The 20,348-nt window shown below is 39.3% G+C and overlaps 1 protein-coding gene across 2 annotated transcripts in view; it reads right to left on the reverse strand.

The window, feature by feature from the left end:
- Positions 1 to 550: 550 nt before the first annotated feature.
- The window catches only part of phc2b (polyhomeotic homolog 2b (Drosophila)), a 32,970-nt gene continuing 13,172 nt past the window's right edge, over positions 551 to 20,348 (reverse strand). For both annotated transcript variants that reach the window (XM_008409042.1, XM_008409043.2), the window contains exons 5-16: positions 20,193 to 20,270; positions 19,752 to 19,907; positions 17,428 to 17,562; positions 16,917 to 17,208; positions 11,239 to 11,543; positions 10,315 to 10,519; positions 6,383 to 6,594; positions 4,452 to 4,581; positions 3,788 to 3,890; positions 2,903 to 3,017; positions 2,086 to 2,413; positions 551 to 2,001 (exon numbers count right to left, since the gene is read on the reverse strand). In XM_008409042.1, the coding sequence (XP_008407264.1) occupies positions 1,847 to 2,001; positions 2,086 to 2,413; positions 2,903 to 3,017; positions 3,788 to 3,890; positions 4,452 to 4,581; positions 6,383 to 6,594; positions 10,315 to 10,519; positions 11,239 to 11,543; positions 16,917 to 17,208; positions 17,428 to 17,562; positions 19,752 to 19,907; positions 20,193 to 20,270 (2,214 nt within the window). In that variant the 3' untranslated portion in view covers positions 551 to 1,846. The remainder of the gene's footprint in view (positions 2,002 to 2,085; positions 2,414 to 2,902; positions 3,018 to 3,787; positions 3,891 to 4,451; positions 4,582 to 6,382; positions 6,595 to 10,314; positions 10,520 to 11,238; positions 11,544 to 16,916; positions 17,209 to 17,427; positions 17,563 to 19,751; positions 19,908 to 20,192; positions 20,271 to 20,348) is intronic.

Here is a 20,348-nt window from a genome sequence, read left to right on the forward strand (position 1 = left end):
GTGTCTCATCTTCTCTTTGACAATACTCCATAAATCCTCTATGGGTATTTAGATAGCTTAATCTGCTGTTCTATAAAGCATGATAACCACTTGGTTATTGAATCACCTTCTAGTGCCTTTGGTGTTGTCAGGTGTCCAACAGTGTGGACAACGGTTCTGACGTTCATACTTATTGAATTCTCCAACCTCCAAAAATTCCCTTCAAGAATGGTTTTCCCTGCTAACTGAACATTTTTCTACCACACTTCCTCCTCCCACTTAACTTTCATAAATGTGTTTGCAATTACAATTGCTTCTTATTGTTAACGAATGTGAAGTCAGGGGTCACATTTTTCAATTTGAATTTATCTACTTTAAATTGAATACTGCTCATTCGCATTAACCAGTACCAAAACGAGAAGTAAAAAGCTCTTGAAAAATACTCCCTTTGTGTATATTGACTTAATAGCTAAAATAAATAAACTTTAATCATATTGACTTGCACCAAACAGTAATTGCATTGCAGCACTAATTCAAAACCATACAAAAATTAAGCAAACCGAGACAAAAATCTTCTGCAAATGATTTAACTGCAAAATGTGTAACAAACTGTTTTCATAAATACAGGCATTTGACGAATGATCTAAAAAAGTTCACTTTCTATCACACAAACAAATAGTTTTTTATTAAACAAAAAATAGACAAACTGAAGGGAGTCCAACACCAATGGTATTTTTTTTTATAAATTTGCATATATCAAAATATTAATCAAAATTAAATCTCTTTTAAAATAAAATGATAACTTATAGAAAGAACAGTTCCAAACTTTTCTTCAAATAAGCTGCTATACATGGACAAACTTGCATTGTTTAACAATTGCGCACCACACCACATTGTGTAGAGGACAGAAAAAAAAATAAGCGCTAAAAGTTGGGTTGAGTCGAGAGAGCAGCAAACCCATTTTGTTCCTTGTATAAATTAGTGTCTTTTAAACCTGAGTCAGAAAATCAATGCAATATTTTAGTTAATTATTCTGAAAAAGTAGATAATTTGTAAGTAGTTTAAATCTACAGAAAAAAAAACTAGTGACTGAAAAGAAAGCAGACACAAAAGAGGCCCCTTAAATCATTTTCTCTGCATTCAGTCGAGCTTTGCTCGTTGATAGCTGTGGGGGGTCTTATTGTTAGGAAAGGCAAAAAAAAAGCCACTGCCGAATAAAAACGCCAATTATTGACTGCAATCTTCTGTTCTCAGACTCTCAGCCGTCTCTTCCTTTCACTCACACCACTAGAACTGTACAAAAATATGAACAACAATATAATAAATTCAGACATCACTCGTGCTCATCACAATGCCTCAAATGAGTGCAGATTGTGCTGCCGTGTGAGCAAACTGAGAGCACAACTCGCTCTCGCAGCTCAGGTTTCTTTTGTGAACTGGGTTTCTTTCTCAGACTTAATCTGGTGGAGCAAAATCATAATTTAGCAAAGAAAGGAGAAGCTAACCGATGGTAATGAAAGGCTGATAAAATGTTTTTTTTGACCAACACTCTTTAGCTCCCTGATGGCACATTAGAAGTGCTAAGCATGTTTTTGGGAGGGAGAACGAGCAAAACATGACTATAATCCACAAAATCTTTCAAGAAAAAGCACAGAATGACCCAGTGTGGTGGATATGTGTACTTTCTTTCTGTATTCACACCTGCACAGACATGGAGAAATAACTCATGTTATAACATAAGAACTGGATGTTTAAATTTTTTCTGCTTGGGGACGGAGCAGTCCAGTAGTGCTGAGAAGGCTGTGTCACAGTGCAACCAGTGCTCTGTGCTGCTAGTGCTTTGAGCTCAATTCACACACATCTTCTGCTAGGAGTCTTTCAGCATGTTAATGCGTGCAAAGATCTTGAGTGCAGGTCCCAGTTTAATGTTCATAGTGCTCATCAGGTGGTCCTCCTTCAACAGGAGCAACGCCTGTCCGTCAATCTCCTGAGAGCGAAACTCGTCGGCGATCTCCTGACAACCTGTCCGGACGGCAGAGAAACGCATTAAAAACACGATTCCTGGAGGCAGGAGTTCATGAATCTCCCTGCTTTAGCACTACCAACCTGGCAGAGAACGGATGAACTCGTAAACCTCTTCCACGTTCCACTTGGCGGGGTCGTTGGGTAAAAAGCGCTCGTTGAGTAAGGCGGCGTCTCTCCCAGCGCAGGCCTCTGGCTCTGAGGTCCTGCTCGGTTGCCGGTGGACGGGGACTTGGGTCGAGGCTGGAGCAGGAGCGCGAGGTCCAGAGCTGGACGCTGACAGGGGAGACGGCGGCCCTTCGTAGCTGGACATGTCTGAACATGGGCTGGACTCCTCCTGACTGGGTTGAGAGGCGTGTGGCGATGAAATAGAGCCTCCCTGGGTCTGCTGCGGTCGTGGCGGCGACATTTTCTGAGAAGGAAAAAAAATTAATCAAGTGATGTAGTTCACTGAGAAAACTAAACTAAGCAGGATTCAAACCTACAACACAATTGCTAAAAGATTTTTGGATTGATAACTGCCTCAAAGATTTAGGTGTTGAATTCTTTGACTAGCTACATGAAGCATAAGTTCTGTCAAGTAAACATTTTAGGCAAGTTCTAAACACTGTGCTTGATATTGCCACTGAATTTCAGCAGTAATACACAGAGGTTCTGGGTCCACTCAGCTCTTTATTCTCTATTTATAATATGTGAAGTGACCAGAAAATCCCAGACTGATCACCAATAAAGGTCGCTTTAGATTAAAAAGCAGTTAATGACCCATTAAGACAGAGGCAAACAATCAGTTCATCCGAAGTTCATAAAATTAAAAGGTGCAAAAAGTAAAAGGGTATAAAGCATGTTGTGAAGTAGTTCTAAAGGTTTTATAAGGGAAAAATGCACTTATGAGTCTTTTTACCTGCTTCTTAGCTTCTATACTAGAGCGGCTGTGAGGTCTTTTACGCCAGCGATTTGTTGTTTTGTTCTTCTCTGGCCGGAAAAGTCCAACCCGTTTTGTGCAGCCCACATTGTACCTGTTCAAAAAGAGACTCCACTTAATAAATATGTCCTAATACAAAGCTGAATAGATTCATAGTTTGCATACACTGCATAAAAGAAAAAAAAAAAAAGCATTTTTTCACTGACTAAACCTTTCCTGTTTCAGGTTAGTTAAGATCATCAAGTTTATGTCAATTTGTCAAATATCAGCATTTTTTAAACACTCATGCACATCTGACCTTTACTACTAGGGTGAAACTGAAGACCCTTTTAAGTCATGTTTTTATTACATTATCTACATAGATTCTTTATACCCAACAATGAGCTGCATGGCTCTAACAAGGATTGTGGGTTGAAGTCATGGCAACAATATTATGCCCCTGAAAAGCCTCATAATGTAGTCCAAAACCAGTAACCACTGTGGTTACAGGTTAGCATTTTCTGGAGCGTCACAATTCACTTACTGATGCTTTGATTTGTTTTTAATTTTCCATAATGTCAAACAAGTAAGCGGATGTACCTTAAAATACATCTACAGCTGTGCCTTGATTTAAGTTTTATCAGAACCTTGATGCCATGACAACACCATCAGGAGATTTCTCATTTTATTTAAAGAGACAGTTCACTTATTGTACCATCACCATCAGACTTTACGAAAAAAATTTAAAAATCTATTTTTTTCTCAGATGTTATGTCAGTGTTAATAAAAAGGTTTTGTATATTTTATGCTATACATAAATATCTGTCAAAATATTTTTAGAGTTTATACATCAATGAAGATTTAGCAGATATTTAGACAACTTACCTCTTTGCACAAACCACAGAGCAGAACCTTTTTGAACCCTTGAAAGTGTATGCAAAGTCCACCCACCCACAGTACTCGCAGGTCAGTTTGGGTTCTTCTTTTTCTGTGCAGAAATATGCAGCATAAGTAAAACTACCAGTTGTCAATTAACAGATTGACACTTTAAAAATTGATGCCTGGATTCTAACATCAAAATAATACTGAAAAGTATAGTTTTTTAGTACAAATATACCTAATATTTGAATTCCTTTAGAGTTTGCAACAAACTGTTTAGCAAAAAAAAACAACAAAAAAAAAAACAACAAGGTAACGAGCAAACACGAAATCGGATGCAACATCCTCTGGTGAGAGGACGTCGTATTATTCGGCATGTTGCTTCAGATTGGCTGGGAGCCACATGCAGGGTAATTGGGTTGGTGAGGAGATGCATATGCATGAAATTGGGCAGGTAGAAGAGCCTCCGTTCTATTTATGACACGGCAGCAAGCAGCAGGTGAACCGAACTGTCACCATTGTGAGCCTGATTTCACAAATTTCACGCCTTTCTTGAAGATGTACGCAGGAAACGTGGGAACACAGAGTGGGATAATCCACTGCTGTAACAGGATGAACCAACACAAATAAAAGTAGACAAACTGTTCAGCTTTAATCTGTTTGGTCTCACCTGGCTGGTTCATGTCCTCGGGCTCCGAGTCAGTGTTCGCTGCATTGCTGACGGGAGTTTTGTCGGGGTCTGAGGACAGCTGATGATCCAGTTTCTTTGGGCTGTCGATGAGAATTGGCAGACGCTCCACCTGGAGTCAGAATTAAAACCTTTACAAAACGGAGCAACATGAAGAAGTGCATTTTTCAGGAATGAAACACAGAAACAGATCAGTAAAACCTGGTGATTGCTGAGTATTTGACAATGGTACCACTATGCTTAGTCGACCACAAAACTCATCTGACCTTACACTTCAAGCAGAAACTATGGAGTACTGTCAAGAGAAAACTGAGACACACTTGACTTCCTCACAGATTGCCTCTATGCCACACTGTATTATGAAGTTGCCATTGCAAAACGAGTCATGATTAATCAAATTCAATTCAAAAATACTTTATTTATCCAAAAGAAAAATTAAATGTTATCATAAAGAGTTAGTATGGAAGTTGATACTGCAGGCAGGAAAGGTCTCCAATAGCAGCCAGTGTTGCACTGGATCTGAATAAGTGTTTGACTGAAGACTGTTGCCATATAACAGCTTCATGATGGCCATGACATGCCAACAGCTCAGTTTTCAGGTATACAGTGGCATGTTGTGGATGATGCAATCCCTTGTTAGTAAGCACTGCTAATCCATGTCATTTGCTGTTGCCTCTGTCTCGCTGCCCAGCCCTTTTAACCGTACAGCCAGAGTTTGGGATATGATCTTTGCTCATCATAATCAATACAAGAGATGTTCTGAACTTCCTCTTTGGTCCTGCTCTGCATCCATAAAGTCTCCTGTTCATAGTCCAGGTTTAGAGCTTCTGAGATGCTAATTAGCTGGTTCTAGTTGTAAAAACAATGCCTTCTTCTCACAGTGATGCATCATAGCAACTGTCCAAAGGTTAAAAAACAAGGGCACAAATATAGCCGCACAGCGGCAAAATAGAACTAATAGAACTAGATGCAGCTACTATATGCAATTCAGTATATGTGATCAATAAAGTATTGGTTGATAGTGTATATTATGTATGCAATTGGCTGATATATCTGCATTAAAACCACTTTTTCATATCAGTTTGATTCAAGTTTCTTATTTTCTGATTAACTGAATTCTGGGTTTGATAACCTAAAATGAACATACATAAATGCATGAAAAATAACACTAGTAAGTATAAATTCTAACTTCAGTTTTTTTAATCAAAGTACTAAAATAAAATAACTTTTCAATTATATTCTAACTTATTAAAATCCACATGTCTTATCAACAAAGTTAAAGCAGAGCATGCAGTGACTTTCATCCTGATGCTCAAAGCAGCATGTACAGTTTATTTCTATCACTGTACAAGCTGAGAGTTTCAATATTTTAACATTTTTGTTTTAATAAGTTAATCCAGAAAAAAAATAGCATTTTAGCACAAGTGGGTCAAAAATATATTGACAGAGGCATTTACACTCACTGTCCAGAAGGAGGCAGACAATGTAAAGACTTTGAATCATTGTCCAATAGAATTTACACTTTTTAAATTAGTTTAAAAAAAGTGTTCACTATGCAATAATGTTACACATACAGAAATATTTGACACTTCTAAAGAGACAAAGCATAAACTTTAAAGTACATGTGACAGATTAGGGACAATTTTTTAAAATCTTAGTGGGAAGTAAACAGTGCAGGGAGTTAAGGTCATACACCTCCATCCATCTGTATTCTGCCACCAACACAGTCCCTCATCTCCCTTTAATTAAAGACTGATTCAAGCCGCCACTGTGAGCTGTCACTACAAGCACCAACAGAGGGTTTGTGTTCGCCTGCTGACAGCTCCCTGCAGGCATGTACACTGGAGAGCGTGCCGGCTCTTGGTTGTTTACCGTGTTTCTCTGCCAGTAAATCTGAGGTCGGGGGCACTTACACACACAGGGAACGGCTCGGCTCCCTCCTGGATGACGAAGCCTTCGATGACATGCGTGAGAACCTGGGGCTTGACTATGGCCTGCGGCGGTTTGTTCTCTCCATTTTGCGGTGCGCTGCCCGTCACAGTGGGCGCCTCGCTCTCATTTCCAGAGGTCATGGCCGGAGGTGGGGTCCCAGGTGTTGTAACTGGCCTCTTGGCTGAGCCCCCTCCTGACCGGGAAAAGGACACATTCCATGTTTTAGGTGAAATAGCAGAGAAATGTTTATGTTTTAAATTGGATTCGACACTTGGCGATAAAAAAAAAAAAAAATGGCAGAATTGTTTCAGAAATGTTAAAAAGCACCAGAGCACATATAAGTGGGTTTGGTATGATACCACTGGAACACATTTGATATGTCATCTAGGAATGAAAGTTGTTATACAGCTTATTATATCTCAGCATTAAATCAATTATTGAGCATAAGTACTAAATATATTCCCTAGAAGACTTGCATGGTAATATTTCTTAAAAGTTTAAGTTTTCTCCTTTAATAAAGATCACGGATGTTTATAAGTTTTCATTAAGCAATTGAATACAATTCCTAATATTGCTTGGATAAATATGATCGAAATAAGTGCTCTTGCTTACCGAGGTAAAATCTTCAGATTTTTATAAACCGCAGGATAATCTGATATTAATGTAAATGACGTCATCTTGTTGTTATTGACGTTACAAACAAGCACCAGCATTGCATTGTGTATTGGCATGATCGTCAGATCCACCTGCTTGCTCACTAAAACACCGCTTCCGGCGGTCAAAAGTGAACTTTTACCATGTCTAAAAATTCAATGAACAATAAGCACGCAGCTATCTCCATCCAACCATTTGAGTCGTGCTGATAAAAGCCGTTTATCGGATAAAAAAAAGCCACACAAGCGAAACTAAACATCAAGATCCCGTCTCCCTACAGTCACTCGCGCTGAATGAGAGTTTTCTTACCGCGCAACTTCCGCGCTGTTCAGACGGACAACGTGCCGTTTTGTTGTTCTAATGATCCGACTCAGCAACACACCGGGCAGCTGCACAGACCGAGAGCGACTTAAAGCTGCAGCGGCGCTTCTTCACACCCCGCTAATGAAAAGTCTGAAAGCAGGACCCGCCTCCGCCGTTTCCTCCCACAGCGCCTCCAGTTCAAGCTGCAGAGATCAACACTTTTCCACCGGGAAGCACCGAGCAAACAGCCTTCACTTCCAGACTAAACAACTGAAAATATTTTTTCGACTCCGAGACTCCAGTGAGCAGGGCCGTAAATAGGGCTTTAAAGTTCATGAGCCCCCTGCCCCAAACTCCCCACCCCACTAAAAAACACCATTGTCTTCACTTCTTGAGAAGGAGTGAAGGATACACTTCCCTGATGAAAAATATCACTGCTTCAGTGCTGAATCACTGACAAATCAAAGTAATTTTATATATTTAATAATGAACTCTAAATATGCTTTAGATCAAGCTTCAGCAACTTAAATCATTAAAAATGAATAAAGTAAAACATCAGACTGACAACTGAAAATATTTGGAAGCACATTAAGACCTTTATTTCAGTGGATTTTCAGTATGGTGTTAATTCAAGCTGCATTCACAAAGAACACCAAACTCTTTTTCAAATAGATTCAAAATCCAATTAAAGAAACTGTTTAACCCAAAGGGAAATTAAATGCGACTAGTAACTCTTATCCAAGTATCTTCATGGATTTGCTGTGGATGGTGATGCTGTGGGCAGGGAAGCTATACAGTAGCAGTGAGACTTGCAATAAAATTGAACAGGCCTCTGACTGAAGACTGTTGCTGTAGGACAGTCTCATGACTGTCATGACATGCCAACAACTCAATTTCTGGGTGGCAGAGACCCTGTTCCGCAGTAACCTGTCCTGGATGACACCATCAGTTTTTGAGAAACACTGCTAATCCACCTCATTTGCTTTTCCTGCTTCTCTTTAAATCTTTGTCTGGCTGTATGGTTGGAAAGCCGGGCAGAGAGAGATGATGGAGGAGGGAATATGATCCTTGCCCATAATAATCAATACAAGAGGTGATTTCGACTTCCTCTTCTTCTCTCTGTTCTTTGGTGCAGCTCTGCATTCAGAAAGCCTGTTTTTCAACTTTTTGGGGATTTGGGGTCAATGTTCAGGTATTATTTGAGCTTTTGAGATGCTAATTAACTGCTCCCAGTTTTAAAAGCAATACTTTCTTGCCACAGTTATGCATCATAACAATTATCCAAAAGTAAAAAGATAAGAGCAAAACTCCTCTCAGCTCAACTGTCCAAACATGCATCCTCTCAACCTGAATAAAATTATGACCAAAAAAGAAACTAGAAGAAACAAAGCTACTCCAACATGCTGCCACAATGAACATCAATTTTACAAAGAATATATTCTATCAAGTATTGACTGATATAATACAGAAAGACAGAATTCTTGAAACAACATTTTATCTCAGCAAACCAATACTTGACTGCACAATATTGGAAAACTGGATTGTCAGTAATACTGCAATACTGCTTCTAGCACTGTCGTTTTTCACCATCTTTGCATCATCTTTGTCAAGTATGAACATCTAGCTGGAATGAGGCTCCCTCCAACTGGGTGAATCACTTTGCATGCAAAGTGTGCATTCATGACATCTAGAAAAACAACAACAAATATTGAACTCCAAACAATATTTTGTAATATGTTTAACTGGATTATATATTGTGCAACTCTTCATTAGTTAAAAACAATTCTGTGCTATGCTTCCCATTTTCAGCCTGGCTTGGCATTGGTACACACACAAGGGTGCTAGCGAAGAAGCCAAGGAGAAAAATGACAGAAAATTGTCTTAAAAGGTTGTACAATCATAAAAGTTGATTTCCAAAATTAAAAGAAGCATTTTGGGATCTGTGAATGGAAGTAAAAGTGAGGTTAATGTCGGATTCTACAGTAGAACGACCAGGGCTGTTAAACTGCATCTTAATAAAAGTATTCTATTGAAATTAGCTTGATGATGAGAATGTGTAAATACTTTCTCACACAGTTGCATAAGGATGTCAGTTCTGTCTCTGGGGAAAAAAAAGCTGATTGTAATGGTAAAACCAATCAGATAGACAGGTGACTTTAAAAGCTCTCCTCTCTCTTAGCCTTTTTCTTTCTTCATGGGTTTTACCCCGGGCTTCACTTTACAATGAGTTCCATGTTGGCCCAGTTGTTAATACAGTGTCTTAGAGAAACGCTAAGCTATTTGACTACAGCATCATCATCTTTGCATAACCTTAATAAACTACTGACCACTTTGTATCTGAATTAGCCATCTAAAAAAATGATGTAGTGCACATTTAGCACAAAATGAAGCAACTCCAACACTGCAGCAATTCTTTTTTTAGCTGATGAAGTTGAATATCTGGGGGTTTCTGCATAAAAGCAGCTAAAAGTGTTTAACTGAATTATACATGCAGCTCTTTGGATTTCACACACATTACTCAAAGACATAAAATCCACTCTTGCGAAATGGAAAGAAAAAAAAAAACATGACTCAAGCAATCAACTGCCCCTATGGTATATTGCTGAACCAAACCCAAACTTAAATGTCAGAGAGGCAAATGTGGAATTTCCTCTCTGACATTCATAAAAATATTGTCTCGGAATGATATAAATAATCTGCTATTTGAGATCTGGGCTCATATTTGGAGAAAAGAAGTGTTTTTGAAATCTTGATGTAAATCATTCATAATATATAAGTATATACAAGTATTAATACGCAAGCAAAACTTATAAGCACCAGCAGCACACCCTCATTCCAATTTTAACCTAAAAGCATACATGCACAAAAACAGAATAATTTCTGATTGAAAACCTTTTAAGAGACAAGTTTTAGGGAAAAGTTTTAGCCATCATAGTGAATTCTGCTGAGCTTTTACCTTGTGCCGGGACAGGTGGGGTCGCAGCGTTAACTTTGGGCTGTTCTCCAGGCTTGAAGGGCTGTGATGGAGAAGACGCAGGTCGTTGCTGCTGCTGCTGCTGTTGTTGTTGCTGCTGTTGTTGTTGAGTGGATGGGGTTTGACTCGTCTCCCTCACTACTAATGAGGTTGGCTTATCTTTACTGTCCTGGACAAGTCGTGAGGTCTAAGAGGCAGAAGGAACAATAAAAAGGAGTGCAAATGTGAGAACAGAAACTAAAAGATTTAGGGATAATCTTAAGAGAGCGAAAATCCACAAGGAGAATATTACAACAAGAATCTGATGACCCATTAGATTTCAGTGACTTTTATCCCCAAAACTTGTGTCTTGAAGGAAAAATGCAGACTGTGTGATGTAGCAACAACAGCTTTTTTTTCTCGTTAGCACTTTTAAGCCAACACATTTTAGGATGTGTACAAGAAAAAAAAAGATCTTTTCAAATGAAAAGCATCACTGTAAAACTCACTGCAAAAATAAAGTATATTTTCTTTTAGTCTCAAGGTTTAGAACCAGAATATAATGAATATGATCTGGTCTATTCTAGGTTTAAAATAGTTTTAATCCAACGACAGATTCCATGTTATTTGGATATTTCCTTATAATCCTTCCCAGATTGATGGACAGCAATGATTGCTTCTTCAAGTTTATTGATGATGTCTTATCTCCCTGTCACTGAGTTGCTACACATCTGTCTGTTCCAGATTAAGATCTGATCAATTTAATTATATTAAAATAATTTCAAACCCTTGAACTGGTAGAGGGTGTAATTTGAGTTTTACCAAAATTGTACAATAAAATAGTACATAAATCAATCTCTCATTCTTTCAAATGCAGCAGAAAAGGAATGTAGTGAGTAATTAGTACTAAATCCGCAAATTACATACCGCTGGCTGTATTTGCAGGTTGATGGCAGTGAGTTGGACTGGCTGGGCTTTGGCTTGGTTGAGTGGGGAGTGAAGAGCGTGGGAGCTGAGGGTGGAGTGGAAGATGGTGGCCTGCTGGCTGGGAGCGGAGGGCTGGTGAGGCGCAGGTTTGGGTAGAACAGGCACGGGGTGCTGTGACGGCTGAATGGAGGCAGTCTGCAGCAGCTGGCCCGTCGTCCTTTGGGAACCTTGGGTCTGTTGGACCACAAACTGCTGCTGCTGTTTGTGCTGCTGAACCAGCGAATGAGGTTGGATCTGGGTGTACGCTGGAAAAAGAACAGCAGCTCCTTCAGGCACCTCTGTTCTGTCCCAAACATTAAGCACTTAAGTTTGTAGCAATTTAAAGGAAAAACGCTTTGCTAACTTATTACAATTTCTTCCATAGATGCTTTTCTTTCATATTTATATAAAGAAAAGTTGGTTTTACTTTTAAAAATGGGTTTAAAGCTTGTAAACAAAGACACCTTACCCTTTCACCCTTTATCTACAGGGCATTATCCACTACCTTTGATGACTTGCAAAGTAATTACAGTTGAGAAAATGTGAGGAGGAAGCAGAAAGTGAATTGCAGCACTTTGCCTCAGGCTCAGACAGTGAAAAATAGAGGTTTGTACAAACAATCTCATTTTGTAGTGCTGCCTTCACCTGTGTGCCCCCCTGTTGACAAGATGTAATAATAGGAGCATGTTGAAAGGTCCACCGACAAATCCAATGGTGGGTTTTGACCTGACCATTACCCACAAATTGTCTCAAAACGGCCTGTCAGCACCTGTCTGTGCATTGTAGGTGAAGAGACATCCTGAGCTCATAACTTGCCCTGAAGCCAGAGACACAGCACATCAATCTTGTATTGTGGCAACATGTGAAAATGGGATGGTGTTCTGCGGAAGTAGCCTCGGGCAGCTCTAATATTAGAAAGACGTCAGGAAGAAACCCGCTGAGCCAACTGTCCGTGACACCTTTATAGAGTCTCTAGGCCCCAACTTCTCTCCCTCCACTTTGATCTCCAGCAAATCCCCCAGGAAACATTAAACCTAATAACCATGGTGCTACTACTAAACCCAATCAAGAAATGACTTACTACTCCAAAGTGCTGCTCGGTTGCTCCTGCTGTACAACCTGTGTGAACATGGAGGTGTGCCGCATCATGTTGATAAACCTTCACAATAAATCTGAGAGTGGAAAATTGCCAAGTTAATCAGCGATTGTCCCAGATCCCCCTTGTGCCACCCTCCTCTCTCTGTTCTTTTCACGATGCTTTGTGTGGGATCGGCTCCATCTGGTTTCAAAGTTCCCCTGTGAGGCATTAACCGCAGTCTGTATCCTGCTGTGGAAAATATAGATGTTTTTTTCTTATCCTATCCAACAGAGTTGGCATGTCTATAGGGGTTTTAATACAATACAATGGGCTGGAAAATGTTTTCTTTCTCACATGGTGAGACGGGGGAACCCGCTGACAGAAGATGGAGGTAGCTGTGGCGAACATGGAGAACCTTGAGTGAATATTTAGAATGAATTAGAGGAATATGACTGTGAGCTTAGCATGGATGGATACAAACAACTGTGCTGCAAATAAATAGATGGTAACTTAAAATTGAAAGTAATGTAGAGCATAATGAACATCCACCAGCCCATAGAATACCAACAATAACAAAGGCATTTCTGTCTTATGGAAAAAAATATTATCAGTACAAATAATAATTTAGATAGTAATGTGATTTAACATATGTCTGTAATAAAGTGCATATAATCTTGAAAGGATCCAAGATTAGTTATAAAAATAGGCCTTATTTGGGAAATTTTTATGTTAGATGTAAAAACAATACAGTAATAATGCTGTAGGTTATTTATAAATTTTTAGAATATACAGTGAGTTACACATTCAACATTTAGAGACAACCAAAATATTCATTCTACTTCATTAATATTTTATTTTTTTAATGCAAAGAAGTGCATAATTGTGTAGTGAAATGAACTCCCTTTATTTTATTTTTTACAAATGAAAATCTGAAAAATGTGGTGTTCATATGTAGACGTCCCCTGAGAGTGATTGTGCAAAACCCCACCTCTCTGCCATTACAGCTCAAAATCTTTTGGGTTATGTCTCTACCATTGTACATTTAGAGAGTAAAGTATGTTTTTTTCCTTCTTTGCCAAAAAACCTCAAGCTTATAAGATTGCTTAGATTTGTTTGACAGTGTCTAATCTCTAAATTTAAAGTTTTACCACTGATTTTCATTTCTAAATAGGTCTGGACTTGGACTGGATCATTTTAACACACATTTGCTTTGATCTAAATCATCCCATCGTAATGCTTTCTGCACCAGTTTAAAGTCTTTTGCAGCTGCTAACGGGTTTTCCATCAGGGTTGTCCTACATTTAACACCATCCTCTTCCAATCAGTGCTAACCAACTTCTCCGTCTTCGTCTTTTGTATGTGAGCCAAATAGTTGAATTTGGCCCAGTTCAGCCAAAGGAAATAGGACTTCTTATGTCTCCCTTCTTCCAACTCTCTCACTTAGGCCAAAGCTATGAAGTGCAAGATAATAATTTTCCAAGAGGCTTAGCTTTTTTTACTGATTCACACTGTCCTTGCCAATCCATCAGTTTAGGTGGAAGACAACTTATTGGTAAGTTTGCAGTTGTGCCAAACTTCACTTCCAGTGTTTGATGATGAATTAAACATGTGAGATGTTCAAAGCGTGATATAGGATCATATAGGGTCCAACAGGGCTGCAAAAAAGACTATTAGTCAGATCCATCTGTGTCTGCTCCATCATTTTGGACTCTATGCCTGCCAACGGTCCATTTGCTTTGTGGGTCGTTTCCTTAATGTGGTTCACACACGTCAAAACAATACCCTGCCACTGGACATTGATTATTTTTTCTCAAAACAAAGAGAACTGTTCTGGAATCAAACAGACGCTCGCCTAGTGACGAGATTCCCAGGCACTGTGTGAGTAAAGTAGGAGGATTTCTGAATCGGTACCTGCCAGATTCAATCTACTCTCTCAATATATTCTGACAACTCTGTCAAACCTTTATGAGAAGTCTCAGAAGAGAAGTAAAAACTGATGTGAAAACCATCTCTCCTCGAATATTTTGGATTAATGTCTGCAATGATGCCGCTCCCTTCAAAACGCCCACACACATGCAAATCATGCAATCCGTTTTATGCAGCAGTGAGTCCAACTCCCCCAAAAGGAATATTTTAATAGCCGTACAACTGTGAATAACAGTTGTACGGCTGTTGTGCAATGTCCGGAAACTGAGAACGGTATACATTCCATTCAGTATTTGCAGCTCTGGAAAATCCCGGAGTTTCCACATTCTCATTGACTGCCACATCAGCTTACTGTCATCAAACACACTGCAACCTACAACTACAACACAGCAACAGCAGGCAATGCAATATGATGGCTTAGTGTAGAGGACTCTGAAATCATGTTAGAGTTGGGGAAGAAAAAAAAAGATAAAACAGAAAAAGAAGATGCATAACAAGAAATTGAGTCACTCTAAATAGGCTACTGGTGTGCAATTCCTAAAGACGTGATGATGGAGTATTTTCCAGTGTTTTTTCTTGTCCAGTACAATCCATGTGTAATCTAATTATTTTGGTTGAAGCATTGCTGTTTCTGGACAGTCATTTCCTCTGGTTTTGGATGCTGTGCAAATTGAAGCATGTTTGCATTTTGCCCTCACTTTTTTGTAACAGATGTTACGATGCATAACCGTGGAAACAAAGTTTTTTATTTACAACCGAGAGCAACAGATTAGCATCTGAAAAGCTTAAACAATGCCTGAACTACGACAAATCCCATAGGAGTTGAAAAGGATGTTTCATGGAAGCAGAGGGAGAAGGGGGAAGTTCAAACCATCTCCTCCATAGATCATAGCAGTTCAATGGAGAGACTCCAATGTCTTTCTACCCGGTTTTCTAAAGGCTCTCCCAAACTTCATTCCGAGGCCATACCTTTCTGCAAACGTGGACAACCACTTCATATTTACAATCCAGGATTTTTTTAAGCAATTTGACAATCTTTGTTAGTATTTTGTGACGAATTGTACAAATGTACGCAATTCTTCACCGTGTTTGACAAATGCTCCTAAAACATATTCATGTTTCGCCTGTGGATACAAAAACTACATAGTTGAAGTGAAATGTTAACATTGCTGTCCGAGTGCATAAAATACGTCCAAAAACGTCTGACCAATCATACAACACATCATACAATACAGTACTCTGTGGGAAATAGTTCGATCAGAGCTTGGTGTCGAGAAGGGAAAGCGGATGATGGAATTTTTTTTTTGTGACGCAACTACGTCAATGGGAGCCATTTTTGATGCTTTGGATAAAGTGTGGGAGAGCCTCAATATGATCTGTTGTTTTGTCAACCATCCAGGCCACTCAGCCCTTCTGGTTCAAGTCCACTTTGCATCCCCAGAACTAAACTCAGAGAAGTAGCATTCAGTTTCTGTACACCACAAATCTGGAACAAACTTCCATAAAACGGCTGAAATCAAGGTTAAAACCCCTCCTGTAGAGAGTTGCCGTTGGTCAATAACCCCTGGAACATCATGAACTGTCATCTGTTTTTCATCATTTTCCCTCATTTGTTTTGTGTGATTTTCCTTCTAAACATCCAAAATACTTTGAATTGCCTTGTTGCTGAAAATGTGCTATACGAATAAAACTGCCTTGCCGCTGCTCCTGTTCACCGTATTAACTCCCCAGCATCTCATGTGCACACCTGTCCCTTGTGGCCTGCTGCCATGGCAACCGAAGTTCATTTCTTTTACCAGACAGCACGCAGCCAGATTTCCAGCTTCCATCCTCCCTTTCATTTTGCGTGAATCCATTACTGAAACAAAGCAACGCACAGTTGTGCACTGACACGCTCGGATAATCCGACTCCCACTCTCGTCACAATCCAAAAAAAGAAAACATGTGCACACGTTTGAGCGTTTGAGGCAGACGGCAACAATACTGTGCATTAACACAGCATTTAGTCTGCATTACAGTTCAACTGATACATAAGATTTGGTCACTTCTGCACAAATGATACAATTAACTGTATTATCTAAATAAACCCCTCTTAGATGAGAAAATGAATCTGAAAAGCATGACTTAATTTGATGTAATTAGCATCATAAGAAAAAAAATATGTCACTGCTAATAAACGTTTGGTTGCTTTTATGTGTTCCAGCCAGACTTTTCTTAACAAACCAAAACAACATCTATAACATGCCTTGTTTGCTCTTTTCGTGAATGGATTTCTGGTGCGAGCCCAGACATGTCACAATCTAAGAAAACAGTGGAAACAAAAAAAGTCTTGATACTTTCTTACACAATCTTAATGCAATCACAACATTGCATTTCTGGTGTGTATCCGACAGCTGCGTGGAATTTCAGGTTTATTTTAGGCTTGAAACGAGCAGCAATTACAAAAAGTGGCATGAAGCAGCTGGTAGGCAATTTAACATTTTAATGTATATGTCTGCAAATAAAAAGAAGAAATTCCAGTGACAAATTAAGTGCTTTTAAAGATAAATGGCAAATAATGTCCCATGACAAAAGAAAGGTAAAATAAAGTTCTGATAGTCTTTGATATTAGGTTTTAAAGAGAACCTCCACTTACCTGGTGCAATAAGAGGCTGAGCACTCACAGCTGTGATGCTGCGGCTCATATTTATAGCTCGGACTTCTGTGACCGCTTGACCATCTCCTTTCTTTCCTCCATCCGGTGGGCTGTCAGATGAACTGGACTTCAACCCCGAGGAGGTCTGGGTCCCTTGGCTGGGATTCTTGATGAGTGAAGCAGGCTGGATGGGTACCGGATTCTGCTTCAAGCTCAGCGGAAGGGTCTGAGTCTGAGAGGAGGACGTGGTCGCCCCCTGCTGGCCACGAATAGCCAAGTTCTGAACCTGGTTCTTAAGACAAAGACATGAACTACAAATTATGTCTGGAGGATGGTATAGGAGACAGATATTCAGTCACTTTTTAAAGCAGTTTAAACAATATGATTTTATATTTCAAACCATCATTCTGTTAAACGTGGAAAAGTGTTAACTTCCTTTAATAAATAGATTTACAAATATGATGTCAACTGACTGGAATGTTATTTTTTATAATCCGTTAAGTCAGTCTACCTGTGAGGAGGCTTGTGTGGCGCTCTCAGACTGAACAGCCGTTACTGTAGCAGCTGGGGTGAAGATGAGCTGTGGGGACAGGGGAACGGCCCGACTCAGACTCCTGGCCACCTGCACCAGGTTACTCTGCTGAGCCTGCAAAGAGCCACACATTAAAAATTTTGATCAGAACTGAACATTAAAAAATAAAAAATAAAAAAAATAAATTGCGAGTGAATTAAATCATAAACTGCAAAATGGAGACAAAACCGTAAAAAAAATAAATAAAATTCTGTTTTCTTCTGGATTTGTTCTCCCTTTATTCTCAAGGGTAAGAAACAACAAAAATTTGTAATCATTTGAGCATATATTAAGTGAATCTATGCATAGTCACATTTAAAGTAAATTATTCGATAGGAACATTAATTAACATTTCTGCGAATGAAACTGAATTAGCCAAAAGGCTATTTTTCATTTGTTGTCCCTGGATAATTCTCAATTTGTTTTGCTAAAAATAAACAAAGGCCATACAAACAAGGTTAAAATGACTTAACTACAAACACTTTTGTCAACAAATACAAACAATAAATTTTATTATTCCAAAAAGTATAAGTAATTAAAATTAATTAATTCATCTAGATGACAAAACACAGTTGGTTGAATGGTGGGGTTAGGAGTAAGTACTTATTATTCAAAATATTGGCAGAACTGATGCGATATGAACCATTTCTTTTACTGTTTTTTAATTAGGCTATAAGTGGTACGAGCTCTGATTGTTTGATGGACAGAGTTCTACTCCTGCACAGCTGAAACCGAAAAGGCAGTGTGACTAAAAGCCCTTTTCCGGAGAGGAACAACACAATCTTCCCAGGTTGCTCTCGTTAATCAGCATGCGATTGTGTGGAGAGGTTTGTGGGGCACTCTCATCTAAAATTCTAAAACGCAACATGGCAGCTTGTCGGAAAAGCTTTGACACATTCAATTCATGTAATTCAATTGTCTTTATAACTGTCCTCCCCCTTTTCTTGGTTGCTACATTGTTTTCTGAAAGATTTTTCAAACTGGCTTTGGAGACAGTTGTAATGCTGTTATGTTTTTTTTTTTTATCTTGACACAGTTGTTATGATCCATAGCTACAGCCACTTAAAGTTAAGATTAGAAAAAGTGAGGAGGCACAACTTTAAATCTATTGCTGGGCATGGAAGATGGATGCTCCCACAATCACTTGGATGAATGACTACCTGACAGACCGACCATAGTTTGTAAACACTAAAAAGATTGTGTGTCTACCTGACCAGGTAGTCAGCAGCAAAAAAGACAATAAAGAACTGTACTCTCACCATTCCCTTTCACTCCGCACACATCAGACTTCCAGTACAAGAGACAAGTCAGAAATACTGAGTATTTCTGCAGATAATCTCAGAGTAGAGAGCTGGTGGACCGCTTTGTGGCATGGTGCAATAATAATAATCATCTCATTTGAATACGACCATAACAAAGGCAGATTTCAAGGGAAATGGGAAAATATGAAATACTATTTCCATCATGGGGGAAATAACTCAGTGTTCACCTGGACAACAGACTGGACAGGAAAAATCAATAGTGAAGCTTTTTTAAAGAAGGGATAGAGCAGACTGTACTTCTTGAGAAAGTCTAAGTTTAGAAGATATTGAATAAGCCTGTTGAAGCAAGTCGTGTAACCTTCTTCATCTGTTTGATTAGCACCATAAGAGACAGTGACTTAAAAGAAGTTTAAGAAGATGATAAAGAAGGGTGGTTCTGCTCTAGACTAGAACATCTAGAGATTACTGTGCAAAGACCAGACCTTCGTTGCCACCAGAGAGTGCAAAGAAGGATTCATAAAACAAAGAGCCTAGCGGACAACCATGAGCATCCTCTTCAGGAGACTGTCACACCACATATTCAGCCCGGCTTCTTCAGAGCTGTTGTGAAATAGACTGCTGCAGAAAAGCTCTACTGAACTTTTCTGTCTACAATGGCTCTGCTAAGACATCTGGTCAGTCTGCAATGTGACATTTAATTTCCATAGGGGATTAAGAAAGTATTTTCACACAGTTTCAAACATTTGATCAGTGGTTGTTTCTGTTAATAACATGACAGATACCTCTGACAATCCCACACATGTGTAAATTTGTGTTCCTGAGCTGTTCTCTTTAGGGACCACAGCTCCACAGACTATACTACAGCCACATCTGGAGTGTTACCATTTTATAGGGATCCAAAAACTTAGTGTCAAAGGCAGTTTATGAGTGTGTTTTGCTAATGAATGTTTGAAGCTTGTGTAAATGTGCCAGAGGCGCTGCTCCTTGTCTCTCTGCTCTCACCATCTGCTGCCGCAGGTACATCTGGGCCTGGCTGGGCGTGAGAGTGGACTGGCTGCCGAGCAGAACAGCTTGCTGGGAAATACTGGTGGGGGTGGAGCTTATGTTCTGGGCCCGACTGATCAACTGAGCCGCCGCCGGGGATGTGGTCAGGTTGATCTTTGGGAAGGAATTAACAGCATTATTATTTTATAGACCTTCATGTCTCTGATGATATTAGCACAATGAATCTTTAGTTCAGCACTTCAGATTTAAAGAGACGGCGTACATTCTAAATACACTAAATTCAATTTCTTCAAAAGTAAAGCAGTTTGTTAACGTTAAACGGATATGAAAGCTCCGGGTTCCTGGCGTCGCTTTGTGTCCAAGATTATCTAACCAGGCATTCATCTAAACTTTAAAAAGCTTTTAAGCAACAAGCTCAAAACTAAAAACTGCACTTACTGTAGCTTGAGTAGACCCTGTTTGCTGAGATGAAGTGCCATTCTGTGAGGAGCTTTGCCTGCCAGCTGCAATACTGGCCTGTCATAAAGCATAAAAGAGATGAGAGGACAAAGCGAGGTTCAGTTTCTGAAACAGGGTTTATGGCAGGTCTACAGC

The sequence above is a fragment of the Poecilia reticulata genome, linkage group LG5 (assembly GCF_000633615.1).
Source record: "Poecilia reticulata strain Guanapo linkage group LG5, Guppy_female_1.0+MT, whole genome shotgun sequence".
Lineage (NCBI taxonomy): Eukaryota > Metazoa > Chordata > Actinopteri > Cyprinodontiformes > Poeciliidae > Poecilia > Poecilia reticulata.